Source organism: Perognathus longimembris, chromosome 5 (genome assembly GCF_023159225.1).
Source record: "Perognathus longimembris pacificus isolate PPM17 chromosome 5, ASM2315922v1, whole genome shotgun sequence".
Classification (NCBI taxonomy): domain Eukaryota; kingdom Metazoa; phylum Chordata; class Mammalia; order Rodentia; family Heteromyidae; genus Perognathus; species Perognathus longimembris.
Window position 1 is genome coordinate 4,608,433 of NC_063165.1, and position 21,383 is coordinate 4,629,815.

The 21,383-nt window shown below is 50.2% G+C and overlaps 1 protein-coding gene across 1 annotated transcript in view; it reads left to right on the forward strand.

Moving 5' to 3' along the window:
• The window catches only part of Kcnj6 (potassium inwardly rectifying channel subfamily J member 6), a 32,561-nt gene extending 15,055 nt beyond the window's left edge, over positions 1–17,506 (forward strand). Inside the window, exon 2 of the mRNA XM_048345886.1 lies at positions 17,177–17,506. Within this exon, the coding sequence (XP_048201843.1) occupies positions 17,177–17,502 (326 nt within the window). The 3' untranslated portion in view covers positions 17,503–17,506. The remainder of the gene's footprint in view (positions 1–17,176) is intronic.
• Positions 17,507–21,383: the final 3,877 nt, after the last annotated feature.

Consider the following 21,383-nt stretch of genomic DNA (forward strand, 5'->3'; position numbering starts at 1 on the left):
ACATTGCCTAAGGGAGAGAAACGTGTTCTGGTTCCATGCAAATACTACAGCTTTATTGTTCTGTTGTTGTTTTATTGTTGTTCTGGTCCTGGGGCTTGAACTCAAGCTAAAGCACTCTCCCTGAGCTTCTCTTGCTCAAGGCTAGTAGCGCTCTACTACTTGAGCCACAGCGCCACTTCTAGCTTTTTAAGGTTAATTGGAAATAAGATTTTTTTTATTTTCCTTTGTTTTCTTTATTGGCAAAGTGAAGTACAGTTACATATGGGTTACAGTTTCATATGTAAAGCAGTGAGTATATTTCTTATCCAACTTGTTACCTCCTCCCTCATTCCCCCCATCCCCCTCCCCTTTCTCCTCTCCCCCCCCCCACCATGAGTTGTAGAGTTGTTTACACCAAATGTTTTTGTAAGCATTGCTTTTGGAGTCGTTTGTCTTTTTATCCTTTGTCTCTCGGTTTTGGTATTCCCTTTTCCTTCCCTAGTTCTAATACACGTATATACGGTATCCAGGGTACTCAGATGAGATACAGTGATAGCCACGGTATTTAGAGATAATAATCGCAGGGTCATGAGAGCTCACTTCTCCCCCATGTCATTGTTTTTAGCTCTTTGAGAATAAAGAGTTCGAAAATGCATGTATAAAAAGAAAAGAAATTACAAATTTAGATTGAGCCTTCCAAATCAAATGTAATGTATAATTTTATTAGGTCTTATACTTACGTTTGATTTTATACTTGTCTTTGATTTTATACTTGCATTTGATTAAATACTTAATCTTGTGCTGAAAATTTCAAGTGTGTCCCACAAAACTCTTATACCTGTGCTAGTCATTGGCTTTGTGCCTACAAGTCCATTTTTCCTTCCTGACCCTAGTTTGTCCTGCACCAAAGGGAAGGAGGACAATTGTTGAAGTTGGCTTTCCTTTGCATCCACTCTTGTTTTCTCTTTTCTCTCTCCATCCCTTCCTTCCTTTCTTCCTTCCTTCCTGTTCCTTTTCTTTCTTTCTCTGTTTTTTTTTCTCTCTCTCTCTTTCTTTCTTTCTTTCTGGAAATAAGAGTTTGACAGACATTCCTGCCTGAGCTGTCTTTGAACCACGATCCTCAGATCTCAGCCTCCTGAGTAGCTAGAATGACAGGTGTGAGCTACCGGTGCCCGGCTCCATTATGCTTTCTTTAGATGGAATTCTTCAGCCAACACGTCCACCCATCATTGCTTTTCCAAACTAACAGAACTACGTGAAAATACCAAGCAACCAAGTCTCAGTTCCAGCCAAGCATCTTCACAGACAGGTTTCGTTGGCAAATCACCTTGGTTACTCATCTAACCCCCGACTCCCCTTCCCACCCGGGGCCATCAGAGCCCCTGCCACAGGCAAGGACGGCCAGGAGTGATGCTGTCCTTGTTGCACGGGGCTGAGGAATGATGGGCTCACCCTTGGGCTGCGTCTTGATTTCCCTGGACCACAGGTCCTGCTCCTGATAACACCCTAGCCCAGCCTGTTTGCAGGTATGATTAGATGAGAGGATATCAAAGAGCTCGGAACGGATCTGAAACGAGGTAGACAATTTTTTTAAATGTTGTCATAGCTCCCACACTCAGTGTTTTACTCACCTGTGAAATGACAGAAAAAAAAGTGCTTATCCTGGTGATTAGCTGACAGTTCTTTCTTAGCTGCAATCTCAATGAGATGAGCTGGGAACTCCATCATGTATAATTCAACTATGTTACAACTTAGCCCAGAAATTATCCTCAGAGAAACAGAGAGAAATCACTGTCTGCCAGGCCCTTAAAACCATCAGCTAAAGCTAAGCAAAGGTGGCTCACGCCTGTAATCCTAGCCGCTCAGGAGGCCGAGATCTGAGGACTGTAGTTCAAAGCCAGCCCGAGCAGGAAAAGTCTATAAGACTCTCATCTCCAATTACCCAGGGGGGGAAAAAAAAACAAAACAAAACAGAAGCGGAGCTGTGGCTCAAGTGGTAGAGTGCTAGCTTAGAGCAAGAAAAGCTCAGGAACAGCATCTAAGCCATGAGTTCAAGCCCCAGGACCGGCACAAGGAGATGTGTGTGTGTGCATGTGTGTATCTGCTAAACGAAAGGCTGACTGGCCAGGTCTCTGTTTCTTAGTTATGTGCTTTATACCTCATGTCAGACCACAGGACATCTCCCATCTTGGGCAATGGGGCCCAATGAAACAAGCCTTCAAGTCAGCCACGCTGACCAAACACATAATAAATAGGACACTGGAATGTTTCAGCCATCGGTTGCTTCTTTATCTGGCAACTTGATCCACGTGGATTCCAGAACGCAACTTAGCACACCCAAACGCAACCGCAAAAGATGCAGGAAACATCCCAAGACTTCGGCATAGTACATAAAAACGAGAGGAAAGTAGGCGTGGCCTTCATCTCTTCTTTTCTAATGAGAAATCCTAACAAGTCCAGTTGGCTAGCTTCCTAAGGCGGATTAGAGTAGAAGCAGCAAATAAAAAAGGACATGAGTTCGGGGAAGCCAGCACATTGAGTGCAGAGAGAAGCCATTCGCAATTCCCCCTGGGGGCGAAAAAACGCTCAGAGCTATAAATCAAGGCAGAGAAGCCCAAACCACGGCCACGTCCTCCAAGGGCTGGGCGCCATTGCACTGAGTTCTGAGAGGGCCCTCAACCCAGGGGACCTTTTCCAGGAACCTTGGGTGCTGGGTGCTATTGGGCCCAACCGCTACAGGCCAGCGCCTGGGAGAGGGGCCCCTCCCTCCTGGCAGTCCTGGTGCTAGCCGGCGAGGACACACAGTCCCTTCTGCGCCCCCCCCCCTCCCCCCGGCCTTACTCTTAGCAGAAACAAGCTGCATCTGGCATCCCTCAGGAGCTGGAGTTTGCAGGCCTTAGGCCGCCGGGCCCCTGCCCTGCGCTCATTTACCTATGCCACGCCCCCTCCCCTTCTCCCTCCCCCAACCGGGTCCTGGGTCCTGGTGCAGGTGAGCTGAGACCCTAACCCAAGCTGCATGTCTCCGTTCCCCTGGGAGCTCTGGTTAGCACCTCACACGGAGGGGACACAGCCAGAGGAGGTCACGAGTCAGGAACACCAGGTTCAAAGCTACCTTCCCCCCCCCAACGCAGCCAGCTTGGCAGGGAGATGAATCCCCGCTTGGCCTTAAATTTTGCCTGTCACTGTCATCAGCTGTGTATTAGAACTGTGGCAGAGAGCCCAGAGCCAAGTGTCTTCGCTGATGGAGGAAAATGGATTTCTTGTTCCCCGTTTATTTATTGTAATTCCAGTGTTTTTACATTAAAAATAGGACTTGCATTCAAATGGCATAAAAGAACCCACCATGAAACCATAGCCTCCAAAGGCATCTGCTCCTCCACCCAGCAGAACCAATGCTCACTATCACTGGAATGGTTTTCCAGAAGTATTCTTCCTTCTCCAAGCATGTGGATGCGGGCTTTAGTACTTAGTCGCACTTGGGGAAGACAGACCGGAGCAGGCATCTTTGCTCAGGGCTGATGGCTTCCAAATGTAATACATACGACGCTCTTCGCACACTGACGAGTTCTTCTGTGTACGTGTATGTATGTGCCAGAACTGGGACTTGAACTCAGAGCCTCATACCCTTGCTTGTCCTTTTCACAGAATACCGGCATTCTACCACTTGAGCACCAGCGCCACTTCTGGCTTTTTGGTGGTCCATTGGAGATGAGTCTCACGGACTTTTCTGCTTGGGCTGGCTTCAAACCGTGATCCTCAGGTCTCAACCTTCTGAGTAGCTAGCAATACGGGAGTGAGCCACCAACACCCAGCTGATTAGGTCTTTAAAAAAAATTTTTATTGCCAAGATGATAGAAAGAGGGGTTACAGTTACGTACCTAAGGTAGTGAGTAAAATTCTTGTCCAACTTGTTATCCCCTCCCTCATTTTTCTCCCATCTTCCCAATCCCCTCCCCCCAGTTATACAGTTGGTTTACAGCATACTGTCTTGTAACTATTGCTGTTGCATTGGTTCGCCTTTTATCCTTTGTCTCATCATTTTGATGTTCCCTTTCCCTTGCCTAATACAGACAAACATATATACAATACCCAGGATACCAAAATCAAAAACAGTGACAACAGGGGCTAAACCATAGGAAGATAAATAAAAGAAAAAAAATGAAAGAATTTCACATGGTATGTTAAAAAAATAATACTGATAAACCACTTATTTCCATAACTTGAAATTCATTTCACTTAGCTTCATCTTCTGTGGTCATATGTACATAGCTATTGAACCACTGTGATCCTCTGCTAGGACTATCCTAGACATATGTTAATTATTAATGAGGGAACCCTTGAAATCTGTGTTTCTTTGGATCCAGCTCACTTCACTTAGTATGATTTTTTTCCAAGTCTTTCCATTTCTTTACGAATGGGGCAATGTCATTCTCTCTAACAGAAGCATAGAATTCAAGTGTGTGTGTGTGTGTGTGTGTGTGTGTGTGTGTGTGTGTGTGTGATTAGGTCTTTTTAAACTCTAAAATAGCATTCCATCTTACAGGTGTGTGATCACTCGTGCACTAGTGCTCTATGAAAGAGTATCTTAAAGAGCTGCTTGCTTTTTAAATCAACCTCTTTCGATTCCATGGAATGGAATCTTGGAAATAAGACGGATAGGATGGGGGGATGTGCATATGCGTATGTGTGTGTGTACGTGCACACATGTACACTGATCCTAGGATTTGAACTCAGGACGTGGGCACTGTCCCTGAGTTTTTTGGCTCAAGGCTAGCGCTCTACTACTTGAGCCACAGCTCCACTTCCTGTTCCTTTCGGTGGTTAATTGGAAATGAGAGTCTCACAGGCTTTGCTGCCCATGATGGTTTCAAACAATGGTCCTCAGATCTCAGCCTCCTGAATAGCTAGGATTACAGGCTTGAGCTACCAGCACATGTTTTATGCTTAAAGACATTGCCCAGTTGCCATACATAGTTGTGATATTTGCAGACAAGCATGCACAGGTGAATATCCTTGAATACAGGCTATGAACGACTTGGTCATTGTTGCCAGTGAGATAAACAGGAGCTAGGTGTCACGTATGTTCCTTAGGATCACTGAGCACATCTCAGGGTACTTATTAGTATTTTTTTCACTGCTTCTCACCTGCTTTTCTTAGGGATTTTGTATCTTTTTCTCATTGACTTGTAAAGCCTGGCTTTATATAAAGGAAGTCAGACCACTGTCGAATGTCATGCAAATGTCTTTCATTGTCTGTCCTTTGTCTTACCAATTTCTATATTTAGTAAATTTTTGTGCCAGTCCTGGAGTTCAAACTCTAGGTGTGGGTGCTGTCCCTGAGCCCCTTTGAGCTCAAGGCTAGCGTCTACCACTTGAGCCACAGCGCCATTTCCAGCTCTTTCTGTGATTAATTGAAGATAAGAGCCTCACAAACTTTCCTGCCCTTTCCTGAGGTTTTGGACCTCAGATCCTCAGATCTCAGCCTCCTGGGTAGCTAGGATTACAGGTGTGAGCCACCAGCACAGGGATTACTGATATTTTTACTGTAAATTACTTGTAATTTATGTGGTGAAATCTATGGATACGTTCCTTCCTGGGCTTTCCGTTTTATGCTGGACTTGGAAACACCTTCCCTCTTCCTATACCACATGCTATAAAATAATGCTTCCTGGTCTGTTTGTCATACTGAGATCTCTGATCCGGCTAAGTAGGTAAGCGGGAGCTAAGCCTTGTACTCTTCCAAGCGTAATGGATCGACTGCCCTGGCCTTGGAACAGGGGTGCGCGCCAACCGCCCCGGCCTTGGAAGCAGACACAGGCAGCGCTCAGCAGGCCCTCACGAACCACGCCCAGCTGCCCCTCGGAACCGCCCCGAGAAGCCTCAGGACCGCTGCACGAGCGAGAACTTTACCACCTTCCATCCCACAACACAGACAGAGAAACAACAGCTGAAGACGAGCCGTCTGTGCAGAACAGTGTTCCTAGCGATGTCAAGAAAGACAGTCACTCCACTTAGGGGCTGGGGATATAGCCTAGTGGCAAGAGTGCCTGCCTCGGATACACGAGGCCCTAGGTTCGATTCCCCAGCACCACATATACAGAAAACGGCCAGAAGCGGCGCTGTGGCTCGCCAGGGACAGTGCTCAGGACTGGCCAAAAAAAAAAGAAAGACAGTCACTCCACTTCAAAAATGACTTGGAGCTGGGCACCGGTGGCTCACTCCTGTAATCCTAGCTACTCAGGAGGCTGAGCTCTGGAGACTTTCGGTTCAAAGCCAGCCCAGGCAGGAAAGTCCCTACTACTCTTATCTCCAATTAACTACTCAGAACACCGGAAGTGGCGCTGTGGCTCAAAGTGGTAGAGCGCCAGCCTTGAGCTGAAGAGCTCAGGGACAGCGCCCAAGCCCAGAGTTCAAGCCCCATGACTCGGGGGGGGGGGGGGGGGAATGAGTCGGGGGAGGTTTTCTAAGGTTCTCTAAGCCAATCATCGGAGAGGCTTCTTGCAGCCACATCTAGTGTGTGGGAGATTCCAAACGGCCGTCAGAGTTTCCTAGGAAAAGCAGGATGCTTGGCTATGTGCAATCCCTACACCATGCAGAAGGTTTCTCTCTGAAGCTCAGTTCCCTCGATCACCCAGGACCGGAAGCCATCCTGCCTCTGACACGGAGTTTGGGTTGGTAGCAACTGCCAAACGGCCAGGCGTTGATTCCCATCGCCTTCCACTCAGCCCCGCTCCCCTTCCTCCCTGGCCTTCCTAACTGGAGATCGTTCTCTTACCAATAACCAGTTACAACCCACACGGACGGGGCACCTACTGTGTACTGCATTCATTCATTCGCAAATCCTCGCCCTTCCGTGACGTCGATTCCACTGTCCTCCTCCCCGTTACCCAGAGGAGCCCGTGGAGGCGCTGCAGATCGAATTCGCTGTCCAGAGACTCACGGGTGGAGGCTGAAACGAGCCAGTTCGTTGCCTTGTGGCTTTTGTAGACCAGGAGTCCAGGCACGGATGGGCTCCGAGTTCCGGCTCGGGGTCTCCAGGGGGCTGCAGAGCCGCGGGCTGGGGTGCCCCCCCCCACCGGCTGCCTCTGGTCCTGGCCACGGGGCCTCGCCAGAGAGACCGCCAGCGTGCGCGTGATGAGCACGCGCCTTCCGTTCTGCTTTGCTCATTCGACGTGAGTCACTAAACCCAGCGCTCTCGGAGGAGGGGAATCAGCCTCCTTTGGGGGGGGGGGGGGGTGAGAACAGGTCGGGGAGAGGAATCTGAACCAATGACCCAGCTCTGCCCCGTCAGTGTTGCTGCCAAGCCCAGGAGTCGGTGAAGCTCCCGGGCCCACCTTGCCTCCCTCCCTTACCGCAGCCCCTCAAAATAGTGGGGGGGGCGGTTCTTGGCTTGGGGGAGGGGGAGAATTACATTGAGAGGTGTTGGCTCTCCCTGGGCCTCCCCGCTCCGGGCCAATAGCACCCCTGCCCTGCCGTGACAATATAAACCATGGCCAGGCAGCACGGGTGGCTTACGCCCGTCCTCCTAGCTACTCTGGAGACTGAGAGCCGAGGATCGCAGTTCAAAGCCAGCCCAGGCAGGAAAGCCCAGGAGACTCTTATCTCCAATGAACCACCAGAAAGGTGAAAGCGGCGCTGTGGCTCAGGTGGTAGGACGCTAGCCTTGAACCACCACCAACTAATAATAATAATAATCCCTAGTACTAGCACGCAAACAAATAGACAATTCTGTGATTCTGTTAAGTGTCCAGAGGGCCGGAGCTGCGGCTCTGCGGGGGAGCATTTGCCCGGCAGTATCCAGTCAGAACCCAAGTGGGCTGTGTCACCCCCAAGAGCCCCATTTTCCCGAGGTTTCTCCTGGTCCCCATTCCCCTGTCTCCTGAGGGTGCTGGGTGAGCCCTCCCCCTCCCCCCCAGGCACCCACCCACCTGCACCCTGGTTTTCCTCCCACCCACCCCTGCACAGGCGGGCAGTGATCAGGACCTGGAGGTGGGCCATGCTTTCTCCAGACGTGGGGGCGGGTGGGGGGGGAACCGACCGAACCCCGCTTCCTTCCAGCGGCCCCCACCTCGGAAATTGAGCCTCTCCCAGCCTCACAGACTCTCCTGCTGCTGGGAAATTCTGCTCAGAAAGGACAGCAACGCATAGCACCCCGGGACTGGGGTCACGACGTCCTGCGGCTGAAGACACCCCAGCAACGGCGTTCCCCCCTCCGCTCCCCGCCCCCCACCCCCAACACGGCGCTTTCCCAGCCTGGCCAACGTGATCTGAAACCCACCTGGCCGCTTCTGACCAGCCCTGGACGACGCGCGGGCGCCAGCGCCACCTGGTGGCGTAGCAGCCACACAGCCGGGCCCCGCGCCAGCTGCCCGCCTAGGCCGCCTAGGCCCAGTGACCCTCAGAAGCAGGCGCTCACTGAACACGCTCCTGGCTGCGCTCCTCCGCCCACCGAGGCCCCGTCGGCTCCCTCTCCGGGGTTCTGAGACCTTTAAAAAGTAAATCAAGGGGCTGGGAATGTGGACTCGTGGTACAGCGCTCGCCTCGCATACATGAAGCCCTGGGTTCGACTCCCCAGCACCACATATATAGAAAAAGCCGGAAGGGGCGCTGTGGCTCAAGTGGCAGAGTGCTAGCCTTGAGCAAAAAGAAGCCAGGGACAGTGCTCAGGCCCTGAGTTCAAGCCCCAGGACTGGCCAAAAAAAGTAAACAAATAAAATCAAAAGGCGATTGCAGAGAACCGAAACCTATGTGTGCAAGAGACAAAAAAAGAGAAAATTTAGCAGAAGAGAACACCAACGAAAACACAGATCTCCTGTCTCCTATCACCAAAACTCGCCAGAGGACAAGGCCGTCGGCGCAGCCGTCTCCCTGCTCTTCCTTGCGGTCTCGTCCACCCTTCCCTCCGCGCAGCAAGCGCCTGGGGACCCTGGGTTGGGACCGGACCAGACCAGCGCAGGGCACCCGGGCAGGGCACTCGGGGTCTACAAACCCCACTCCCCGGAGGCCCCCCCGTGGGTTCCACTGGCAGCTGCATGGCCGGGGGCGGGACTGGGCCCGCAGCTTCGCGCCGAGCTCCGAGTCGCTGCCCAGGGGGGGCGGTGACAGGGCACCAGAGGAGGAGACAGAGCGCGGGCACGCGGGGAAGAGCCCGATACGCCCGGCCGGTGCCATGTTCTGGGTGTGCCGGGGCCCAGGCACGGGGTCCGGGTTGCAGGGTGGAAGGTCCTCAGAGCCCCAGACGGAGGAAAGTGAGGGGGCAGCCCTGTGCCCCCCAGACGCCCCAGCCCGTGCGACGATTCCCAGACCAGACTCAAAGCGAAGCATCTGGAGAAAAGGGAGCCAGGGGGGTTCTCTCTGGAAGTTTCTAGAGACTGTATTTTTGAGGCGCAGAATGGAAGGGAAGAGAGTCCCCGGCCATCAGATGGGGAAGCAGCAGTGGACAGAGCAGCCCGGGGCCAGGGGCTGCTGCCTCCGTTTCCCCTTTTGCAACAGAAGCAGCGGGGCTGCTTTCTTGAAGCCCCCCTTGGTGTGCGTGAGGCAAGGCTCGGGGGTCTGGGGTCTCCTCCCCTCGCTCCTCGCCCCTCTCTGCCCCCCCTCCCTCCCCCCGGCCTTGGCTGGGGTGTGCCCAGCGGGGAGCCCAGTATTTGAGTGTATTTCTCTTTCTATCCATTTCACAGACAAAGGGGGGCGGGGCGAGAGAGGAAGGGGATCTGCCACCTCTAGCCCAGTCTGCAGGGGCTTTTAATCCTCCAGAAAGTTCTATAGGAACATCACATCCGCCCGCTGCAGCACCCCAGCAACGCAAGGCGCTTCTAAATGCTCTGCACTGCAGATATTTTAGGAGAGATTTTAAATGGCTACACCGCAGCAGGAACCTCACAGAAAAGCCGGCACACGAGGGGAGGTGTTTCCAAGAAATTTGGGGGGGGGGGGTTTCATCCCAAATAAATTGCAACATCATGCGTGTCTTCAGGGACCAAATGCTTCACCTCGCCCTTTCGCTCCCTGCCCATTTCCACCCCCTGCTTGCGATGCCCTGGTCCTGCGTGCGTTTCCACTTCATCTCCAAGATGAATGGCTTCGTCATGCGATGGGCACTGTGAAATCCATTCATTAGGCCCTGGCTCCAGATAACCATCTCCACAGTAATATCACGGCGGTTCCACTTGTGATGGAACAATCTGTGCACAGTTAAGAGAAAACACCTCGTTACAAGAGGAACTCTCAAAGCTTAAGCCCAGCTTAGCATGACAAAAAGGAACCTGAGTGGCCCACAGGTCTGATTTCACGTCACCTGCCTACAAAGCAATCATGAGCAAACTAGAGGTGGTGGTTACAACCCCTGTCATCCCAGCTCCTCAGGAGGCAGAAACAGTAAGATCACGGTTTGAGTCCAACTCAGTCAAAGCTAGAGACCCTATCTGACGAACAAACGAGTAGCAAAAGGACAGGACGTGTGGCTCAGGTGCTTCAGCACTTACGAGGTCCTGAGTTCCATCTCTAGTACAAGGTTCACAGAAACTATTTGCCCCCAGAAAACCATTGGGCAGAGACTTTTCCAGATCACGCACCGGGTGACACTTTGTTTAAATGCCTTTTTACTAATACTTCAACTACCTTTTCACATGACAAAGAATGTTCCCTAGTTCTTTGTGCCCAGTATTATCCCTCTTATATCAACCATCATAGAGACGGAGTGGCGGGGGGGGGGGGTGCTCTATAGGGAGCCACATAACACCGAGTATTCTTTCGTCCTTGGAAGAAAAAGTCTGTTGAGATTCTTGTGAGGAACAGCCAGTGAGTTCACTCGGCTCCTTTATAAATAACAGCAGCTCTTTTGGGCTCGTCATGTTCTTTATTCAGAACATAATCTGGCTCCTGCCGGGGGCTGGTGTAGAGCTTGGAAATTCACCTCATCGCTAGTGGCATGCAGATTCTCTCCCTCAGATTCCTGCCCATTCAGGCTCAGTGGAGGAGGGTTAAAGTCCTTTCATGTAGCTCCAGAGAGTGCCAAGACTCTCAGCCGTGACTTGGATCAGTGGCATGGCGCGAGTCACGTGTCTGTCTGTCTGTGTGGCCTTAGGAATGTCCACACTGTGTGCTTAGGCCTAGTCCCCCGCTTCCCATCCAGGGCCAGGGCAAGAGAGGTCCGTCCCCAAAGATGGGGCTGTGAGGAGACAGATGCCGGAGAGGCCAATCCTCCGCGTCCGCCGCATCCCAACTCGGGTGGGCATTTCCTCTGCGCCCTGAGACGTCGTCTCATTGCACAGCTAAAGTAAGCGTGGCAAGAAGTGGCATCCTTCACGGGGTGATGGGGGAGACCAAAGGAGACCAACTGCGAAGATGCAAAAGGAGTGATGGCCAGGGAGCCCCGGGATCTGCCCAGAGAGCCACCGAGACGTCCCGTCAGCTCCTTCTCCCACGGCTGCCGTGCTGGAGGCTGGAGGCCGGTGGATCTGAAGTCAGCACCGGGGATGGGGGGGGGGGGGGGTGGTCTGGGATAAGTTCTTAGGAGCTGCCAAAACCATTTCCCCATCCATTAGGGCAGTAGACGTAGGCTCAATCGGGAGGGAAGAGGACCCACCGGAGCAACCCAAGCGCGACAAGCGACCGCCACTGGCCGAGTGCAAGGAGACGGAAGAGCCAGGGAGCGCCAAGAACGTCGGCGTGCTGACACGGCGTGAACGAATGAACAGACCTGAGCTTTCTCCACCCTTGGAGTCCTGTCTGATAGAGTTTTTCTTCCCATGGATGCCAGTAGTTGTACGTGCCTGCAACTTTTCTACCTCCTACAGCCTGATACAGATAGAGAGTATTCCACTGGAAAATGGGAAGAGAGATCATTAAATGAATTCTTTTGCTCAGAATACCAGACTAGAATGCTGGCAGGGTTGGCGTTAGGATGGAAAGGACTATATTAAGGGAAATGTATCGAATATTCACTGAAGCCCTGTAGTAGCATCCATTCTGGAATGAAGGACCAGTTGGTCATGGAAGTTCCCTAAAGTACTGAAATGCTTTTGCCTTATTTTTAAAGCATACTTGGAAAGCTTGGAGATCATGAACTATTTGCCCACCTACCTTCCAGGATATTTCAGTCTTTCCTTCCTGTCCTCATCATGTCCCCTATAAAGAACACATGTGTACCCTTCCTACCCCTGGCAAAACGGTGACTAGTTCCTCAATCCATTTCAGCTACAGCTCACACGATGGGCTCGGAGCCTTCACTCCCAGCTTGCCTGGAACTTCCTCTGATTTTCTTGGATTTTCCTCCTCACCCAACATCAGTTCTTTCTTCCACATCTTAAGTCCCATGGTTCATGAGTTCAGTGACATTCTCGCCGGCTGCGTTTTGTGGACGCTGTGGTCCCAGCACCCGGGAGAAACGAACCTCCCGCCTTCTTTGCTCTGCCCGCAGCAGCTCACCCGACTGGGTGGACCCACGTGGACGGGAAGGAACGCTGCCACAGACGCGCAGAGGCCGATCCCACCCGGACCCCCCCCCCCCTCCCGCGCAAGGCCCTGGGACAGCGCCCTGTGTCTCTGGACAGCTTGCTCCCAGGAGCTCCCGGCCCCCCTTCTCCACAGATCACCCCCACAGAGGATGGGAACTACTTCCCGATTCATGTTCCAGGTCACCCAATCAAGCACAACCTTCCTGCCTCAGTCCATCCCCTCTCCTTCCTGTTTCAAAAGAGAAGGGGTTCATTCTCTAAACAGAAGTCCCTGTCTTCCCTCCGCTTTAGATCCCATCCCCTTCTCTCTAAAACCAGCCATCTGCATTTGTCCAAGGGTGTCGCGGTTTTAGCACTGAAAGTCATCTGTCCCAGAAAGCCTCCTAAGTCCCTGATGACCAAGAAAGCCGTTCGTACTCAGGCATCACAAACAACCCCCTAGTCCCCTTCCTCCTGAAGAGTCTCACTCTCTCGAATGATTCCTTCGCATTAGTGAGTAACTGTGTCCATGTCTCGTCATTAAATAATACCATCACTTCTGCAAAAGCCAAACTGCTTGCAAGAGTGCTGGGCCAGTGAGTTCTATAAAGGTCTCAAGTCAGACACAGTGGCCTTGGAAAGGCTGCCCGGTGAAACGTGAGCTCCATCCCCACAGTAGGAGGCTGCAGGTCAAAGCTCAGAGTCAATTAAATAGTTAACTTGAAAAAAAAAAAAAAAAGATCCCAGTGAGGAGCCAGGTACCAGTGGCTCACACCTGCAGTGCTAACTACTCAGGAGGCTGAGACCTGAGGATCAAAGTTTGAAGTCAGCCCAGGCAGGAAAATCCAGGAGACTCTTATCTCCAATAAATCACCAAAAATCTGGAAGTGGAGTTATGACTCAAGTGATAGCTACGATAGATAGATCACTTAAGCAAAAAAAAAAAAAAAGCTTAAGGAGAGCACTCGGGCCTTGAGTTCAAGCCTCAGGACTGGAGAGGAAAAAAAAAGTGAGGGCTTTTCTCTACATAGCCAATTAGGGAAAGATATTAAAGAGTGGTCAAGTAAGAAAGCAATATAGACTGCAGTCCAACCACGGAACAAAGTCTTCTTGGTAAAGAAGCAGCGCTAGAAAGGAGCGAGTGCAGACAGACGGAAGAATTGTGCCCAAGCAAATGTTCCAAACCCTGGAGGAATCCCACGGACGGCGCTGTCCACAGGAAGCGCCAAGGATGCGCGAAAGCAAACACACGGGGCCAGGGCGTGGCAAGGATGTGCAGGGCGGCAGCTATGGTCTGCGAGCGAGGCGCCCGGCACAAAACCCACGACCGCCGTCGCCACGCCGCCGCGTGCGCGCGCAAGGCTGGAGCCCAGGAAGGGAGCGGAGCAGGAAACGACTGCCGTTAGGAAGCCGGCTCGTAACTCAGTGCCCAAGAGAAGGAGCCCCACCCGCCGCGGGGAAATCACCACGGTGGATCGAGGGACAGAGAAGCTGAGGAGGAAATGGCAGCCCTGACCCTTTCTCATGGTTTCCCCCGGGAAGTCCTGGAGGCGGCCCGACAGGCAGACTCCAGGGTGGCTGGACTGAGCAACTGAAAGAACTCTTAGGTTGTTTGGCACTGGGCCCGGGGTGACCAGGGCAGACCAAGCCTGCAGGCAAAGGAGGCTGGAGTGTAAAGCCTCTGGATTGATGGGTTGTCATGTGCAACGTGATCTTGCAGGCAACTTCTTTGCTATTGCTAGCAAGTGAGTGTAGGCAAAGCCACAGATGTCCAAGAATGCAAACACAGAAAATTAAGGATACCGTTCTTATGTTTACCAAGATGTATCTGCGGCTGAAATGAAACACTTCTCCCCTATCCAAACCAGACCCCACAGCTAGGTCAGTACATCAAGTAGGATACCCCTGGAAAGACACCCCCAAAAAAAATAAAACCTCATAGGATGCGAAGAAAGGAGCTAAGAAGTAAAAAAAAAAAAAAAAAAAAAAAATCCAAGCTGTAATAAGGATAATTATAAGAATCCGTTTAACAAATGATGCCATTGCCAGGCACTGGTAGGCCCTGCCTGTCATCCAGGCCACTCGGGAGGCTGAGATCTGAGGATCACGGTTCAAAGCCAGCACAGGCAGGAAAGTCTATGAGACTCTTCTCTCCAATTAATCACAAAACACTGGAAGTGGAGCTGTGGCTCAAGGGGCGGAGCACTAGCGTTGTGTACAAAAGCGCAGGGACAGCGCCCAGCCCCAGAGTTCAAGCCCCCAGGACCAGCAAGAAATAAAATAGAATAAACGATGCCATGAAGAACACGTCAGCCAGGTACTCACACCCAGTGAGACCAAAGAAGGCCACTGTCAGGGGAGGAACGCATAAGCACAATGTTTCTATGCCTCTGATTATAGGAAATAATTTTTATGGAAGCAAAAGGGTTTTTTTTTTCCCCTTTTCTTCTTGTCTTGTTTATCTGTTTTGGGGGGAGTGCGGAGGGCACAGAAAGGGAGGGACAAAGGGTGAACAAATGCAGCAGTGGTGCTTACTGCACACTATGTGGAAAGTGAACTAGACAACTTGTGGGCAGGGATGGGAGGGAAAAGCCAAGAGAAGACAAGGCGTGAGGTGACAGGAAGAAATGTCCTTATTACCTGATTGATGAAACGGTGCCCCTTCTGGCACATCGCCTTCATAATAACAATTGTTTAATGCTTTTTTAAAAGACCATGTTTGGTGCTCCGCCCTGCCTGCCGCTGGACACTTGTGTCTTAGTTCTTCTGGTCGATGACGTGTCCTCCTCCATCCAGGGGAGACGGCCCCCGCCCCCGCCCCCGCCCCCGCCCTCCGACCCACACACACCCTGTGCCCCGTGACCGTGCTAGCAAAGTCACACCAACAGAGAAGCGAACCTGCTGTTCCCGTCTCCCAAGAACTTGTAGAGAGAGCATCCCTGGGCTACCCAGGCTGGAACGGGCCCCGCCTCACTCCCGGGAGGGACACAAAGATGAGAGAACAGAGATTAGCCCCAAGAGGAACACGGTGCTGCTGTTCTGTTCTCCCTTGTCTTTAAAAGGCAGAGGCAAATACATGATTAAGCTTTGTGATATGAATATCCTATCGCCCCAGGATAATAATAGGCCAGCACTGTGAATGCAGACTGACACAATACTCCTGTTATACTCGAATCTAGCCAGCTGGGCTACAACTTGGATAGCTCATGGCGACCCTGAGCCATAACAGGTGATGTGTGGTGGGGGTTTTGTTGCCGCACCAAGGTTTCGTTTGGTCCTGGGACTGTTCGAATCACATTTTAATAGCAGGAATCCTTAGAACGCGAGGCTCTCCTGGATCACATTTTTCACCATAGATGGTCTGGGATGAGGAATGTGGAGATTAGGTAATACATGTGCTTCAAAGATGGATTTAGACTAAAGGAGACTCATTTCCAACAGCAGTACACATACACTCAGGAGGATTACTAAGTCAGAGAGAGGGCTTGGCTCAGACGCTATAAACAAAACCAAATTTTAATAATTTGGGAAAGATTCCAAGTGTGAAGGATCCAGGTTCCTTGGTAGAGCCATACGTATCTTTACCCCAGCTGTGCACTGCTAAAGAAGAAGACGGCTTCCAGCATGTCACATGACAGGCCGCCAGCTGGGCACAAAGGCTCATCCCCGTAGCACCGCCTACTTGACAAGCAGAGTTCGGGAGGACCGGGGCCCACGTGTTGGAGTATCTGCCTCGCAAGTGTGAGGCCCTTAGCTCAGAAATGAGAGAAAGAGGAAGAGGAAGGACAAGGGAAAAAACAAGGGAAGGGAAGGGAGAAAGGAAGGGAAGGAGGGGAAAAAAGCTCTGACTTAAGAAAATAGTTTATCCAAGCCAAAACACAAACGGCCAAGCTCTGGGAGCGTAAACTATAAATTATCCAAGTGATAGGTGTCCCCAGAGTACAGGGTACCCCGTGAAGAGGGTACACATGCTTTTTTACAGTCATAGGTGGTAGTAAGTGGTGTGGAGTTCACAGACGTAACCACACATAAAAAAAAGAATGAGTTCAGGCCGGGCATTGGCGGCTCACACCTGTAATCCTAGCTACTCGGGAAGCTGAGATCTCTGAGGATTGCAGTTCAAAGCCAGCCCCGACAAGAAAACCTGTAAGACTATCATCTTCAACTAACCACCCAAAAAACAGAAATGGAGCTGTGGCTCAAAATGATAGAGCAAAACACATCTCAGGGACAGCTCCCAGGCCCCAAGTTCAAGCCCCACAATGACAAAAACAAAAGAGAATGACTTAAAGTAACTTTTAAATACAGCACTTTTAACTCTACTAGCTCAATAGGAATGTCCTAAGATTAGAAAGAATATTTTAATTTTACTACCCAGGTTCATGGTCAGTAGTGTCTAAAGAGCAAGGAGACCTTGACCGAAGGCTTATTCAGGCTGTACATCAACGTCGGCTACCATCATTCTCCTTCAGCAGAAACTCAAAGGACTTGAGAAAGGGTTTTAGAGCGGGAGAGGAGGTTGTCTTCTCTGATTAGTGAGTATTCCATTAGGGTAGAACTTTGGGGGGCAGGAAAGTTTCTGATTGGTTTTTCAGCATATTTGGTAGTCTTTTCTCGGCTCACACCACCCATGGGTATGTAACCAGGGGCTTTACACACTGAATGAAATCGTATGGGTCTTCCTCTTTCAACTGGAAGAACGTTGGGCCCTTGGTTTTGAGGCCAGTGCCTCACACACACTAAAGTCTCCACTCTCTCCACAGGAATGACGTGCCAGGCCCGGAGTTCCTACATCACCAGTGAGATCCTCTGGGGTTACCGGTTCACGCCCGTCCTGACGCTGGAGGATGGGTTCTACGAAGTTGACTACAACAGCTTCCACGAGACCTATGAGACCAGTACCCCATCCCTTAGCGCCAAAGAGCTGGCCGAACTGTCCAGCAGGGCAGAGCTGCCCCTAAGTTGGTCTGTGTCCAGCAAACTCAACCAACATGCAGAACTGGAGACAGAAGAGGAGGAGAAGAACCTCGAAGAGCAAACGGAAAGGAATGGTGATGTGGCAAACCTAGAGAATGAATCCAAAGTGTAGCCCCTCCCCTTCAGGTGACCCCCTTCTCCTCCACCCTAGAAGCCGCCCCGCCTGTCTCTCATTCCCTTGCTTTTCTGTCTCACACTCTCTCAGTTACTTTGACCTTTATTCACATAATTTAATTTCAACATTACTAGACAACCAATCTTCAAGGTGTAAAATTTCTACCTGCCCTCTTTCAGTTGTTTAGATTGACAAGTAGACACAGATTTGGCGAAGATGAAATGCACTCTCATTTATAACCCAGGCCGGGTCTTACACCCCCAAAATGACACGCAACTCTTAGAGCTTCAAGCTTCTTACCTGCATGTAGTATACGATACAGATCCACTCAAAAGAGGTGTCAGAAGAGTTTGCCTGGCTGGTGGCGAGGAAGGTCTCTAGTGCCTATTTATCATGCACTGAGCCTAGGCTATCCCCCTCAGTTGTACAGACCCTAACGTATCTCGTCTATTACAGAGCAGGTGCTTGCCCACATGGGCAGGACAGGGCTAGGACCCAGGTGAGCTAAAGACAAACCACTGTACATAGATATGCCTTATGTAATTACTTTCTTTTCACCATTAATAATAAAGTCCAGCATGTACAAAAGTACTATAGAACAGGACATCTAAACAATGTACATAGATGTATCATTAATGTAGTTTTAGAAATACATATATAAAAAACTTTAGAAATAAGGAGAAGAAAAGGAAAAGGGAAAGATGTACAGTAGGTATTTCTGTTTTGAGATCTGTGTTTTCTGTCTTATTTTGGTCCCTGTGACCGCTAGCCCTTTACTGCATGGCCTTTGTTCTGGGTCCCAGAATGGCAGCTGTTCGGACACCTTTCTATCTCCCTGCTGACCCTTTGGTTCAATCTAATAAGCCATAGATCTAGGGGCAGATGGAAAGACCTTACACCCAAATGCTCATACACTGTGACATGCTTACAACACAGGCATTGTTTGTTTAAAGACAACAAGGGCTTTGCTGACTCGCATGGGACGGGCTATCAGACCCACTCTCTAGCACACTACCAGTCATGCTTCAGTGCTTGTCACCTAAGGTCTGGCCCTTTGGAGTTCAATAGTTTAGGGAAGTTTTCTACAAAACCACTAACTTTCCCGATGTCCCACTCGCCTATGAGCAAACACTGGGTGTTAAAACAAAACACAGTACGGTTAGCAGAAGCTGGTTGGAGTATAAAGCCAGGAGAGTCAGGAAACATGTAGTGGGCACTTCATAGTAGAATCATTGACCTCTCACACTCTTGACTCCATCTGGCACTCTAAGAAAGAGAGCTTGCCTGTTCCTGGGAGATTAGACATTAGCATTTCTTGCAATGGGATTTTTTGTTGTCTTCTTTTTCTTCCTTCAAGATTATGAAATGACCAGATTTCAGTATTCAAAGATCAGACCCATAGTCTTAGTGAGAGTCTAAGAAATATTTCTAGGGTGTGTCACTATTTAAATATCAAATCCAAAATGCCTCTCCATCAAGAGAAAGCAAACAACAATAACAACAGAAAGGTAGCCTTCATTCATTTGAATCTACGAAAAGGAAGGAAGGAGGAAGGGGAAAAGGGAGGGACAATGGGAAGGAAGGAAGGAGGGAGGGGAAGTGAGAGGGAGGGAAGGAGGAAAGAAGGGAGGGAGAGGGTACTAAAAATCTAAATTTCAAACCAGAAAAGATGTTAAGAAAAGCAAAGAGAATCTTAGAGAAAACCTCAGGGGCAGGTGGAGATTTTGCACTGTACCAGATCTTCCCCGTCCATCTTGCATCTATAGACTGTTTGTTCTTTAACACAGTCGTCCATCATAAATATTCATTGGCTGGATCCAAGTTTATTTTCAGCTCCTGCAGCTGTGTGCAGTTTGAGAATTTGTACCGTGCAGGTCAAAGAGCTCAAACGACAGTTGCTCCTCTGTTGTTTCCCTTACTGTCCCTGACCAGACTTCACAGGCCTTTTGCTATGGTTTGGGAGGACCATGTCCACTAAGGAGGACCCCCCCACCCCCCCGAGGTGAGGGGAGCGACTGCCACGACCACCAGGGCCTCTCGTCTCCAGCTGCAGAGACCCGGCATCGGGAGCCCTCCTTCGGACTCCGTGGAAACAAAGCTATTGGCCTGCCTGCCAGCATTGGCTCTGGGCACGGAGGCTCTGCTGAGAGTCATCGCTTCACCGGTTCACTCTGAGCAGGAGGTGGTGGAGGAAGAAGGAGCCGATGCACTTTCGGTGTGACCTTGCTCGGGTCCTAGGAGGCCCGTTGGCTTGGGGTGCCCTCTAGGGCTGCAGGGCAGGGTGGGGGTAGCACACACCCATGTGGAGTGGGTCTGGGGAGTGCCCACCGATTTCGCTCTTGAAGACTCATTGGACCTTTTCCAATCCATTCCTGTGGGGTTTCAACGGCAAACACTCCCCCCACCCGCCTCCGTTGGGCGAGGAGAGCAGTGTGGGGCCTGCTCGTGTCTTACCTGCCCCTTAGCACAACTAGAGAAGGGTTGTGGCGACACCAGGGTCACACACGTGTGCCAGTTCTGTGTCTGTGAAAGGACACCCACTGGGAGGTCATTCTGGGCTTTGCAGTATTTTGGTGTCCCTGTGGTTGGAGCCAGAACTGGAACCAAATCTCGTTTTGTAATGTGAGCTCGGGATCTTTCAAGAGAGTGTTCCTGAAAGACCTTTTATTAGAACGTCTCTATCAAACATGTCTATTTTTCTACAGTTATCGAGAATACGGTTTAACAGTGTATTTTGTGTCAACTGTTACAATTTGGGAAGTTCGTTGAGTCTGAATTTTCTAAGCAGTAGTGAATGGGATTTTTTTTCATTAAGACAGTTTAACAAAATTGACCCATAGTTTCTCCTTTCCTATTCTACAACTCCCAGTCCTCCACCATCCCTGAAGTCACTAGCCAAGTGCTCTGACTCGAAATAAGTCTACTTGAACCTGGAAAAACTAAGAAGTAATGACGATAACTCTCTGATTGTTATTCCAGACTGTTTGGTTGGTCTTGTCCATTAAGCCTGGTAGGACCATGGGCCGGATAGGAACTTTTGACTGGGGGCGGGAGGGGGGGGGGCGGGGGGAGGGTGATAGTTTGTCAAGCTAATGGTCAAGTGCTCCCAAGAAAAGGGCAGGCTCAGCTGGAAGTGTGGCCTTCCAGTGGGCCTCTGAGACTCTTAAGGTTCTCCCTTCCGCCACCGCCACCGCACCCCCCCACCCCGTGCCCACCATGGGAAGAACACCTATTCTTTTATACATCAATGCCATGGAACCACTGAACTGTTTATGTTGGGGCAATGTCCCCCTGGAAGCAGTCCTCTTGGCATTAACATAACATATTAACATATTAACATAACATATGGGCCACTATTATTCTGTTGGCTCAGTGCTGTTCCATTCCTGCATGATGTGGCGATCCAGCCCGATAGAGCCAACGTACAGTCACGCAATGTCCATGAAATGGAACCTTCCCTTCCCCCTCCCTTCCTCTCTCGCTCTCTCCTTTCTGCTCTTTCTCCAATTCTCTAGTTTCAAATCTAATGATTTAATTCAGCCTCTTAGAGTCCCTAACAGAAATCTAGCTAGTCTCTAAAAACATTAACCTATATCATAAGCACAATTTTCTCTTACAAGTTTAACCAAATGAGGGCTCTAATGTGTCTGTTTTTTTATTGCACTCTAATTTAAGAATTAATTATGAGCTCATTTAAAAGCTTAAATTTTCAAATCTCCAGAGCAACATTCTTATGCATCTATTTCATTATATTTTCTTACATTTCAGGATTCTTGCTTTCTTTCCTCGCTTTGCTTTTTTATATTTGGATTTAAGCTAGTATCCTTGGAATAGTAAGGTAGAAATAAAAGCCTAAGAATTCCCTAGAAAATCCAATG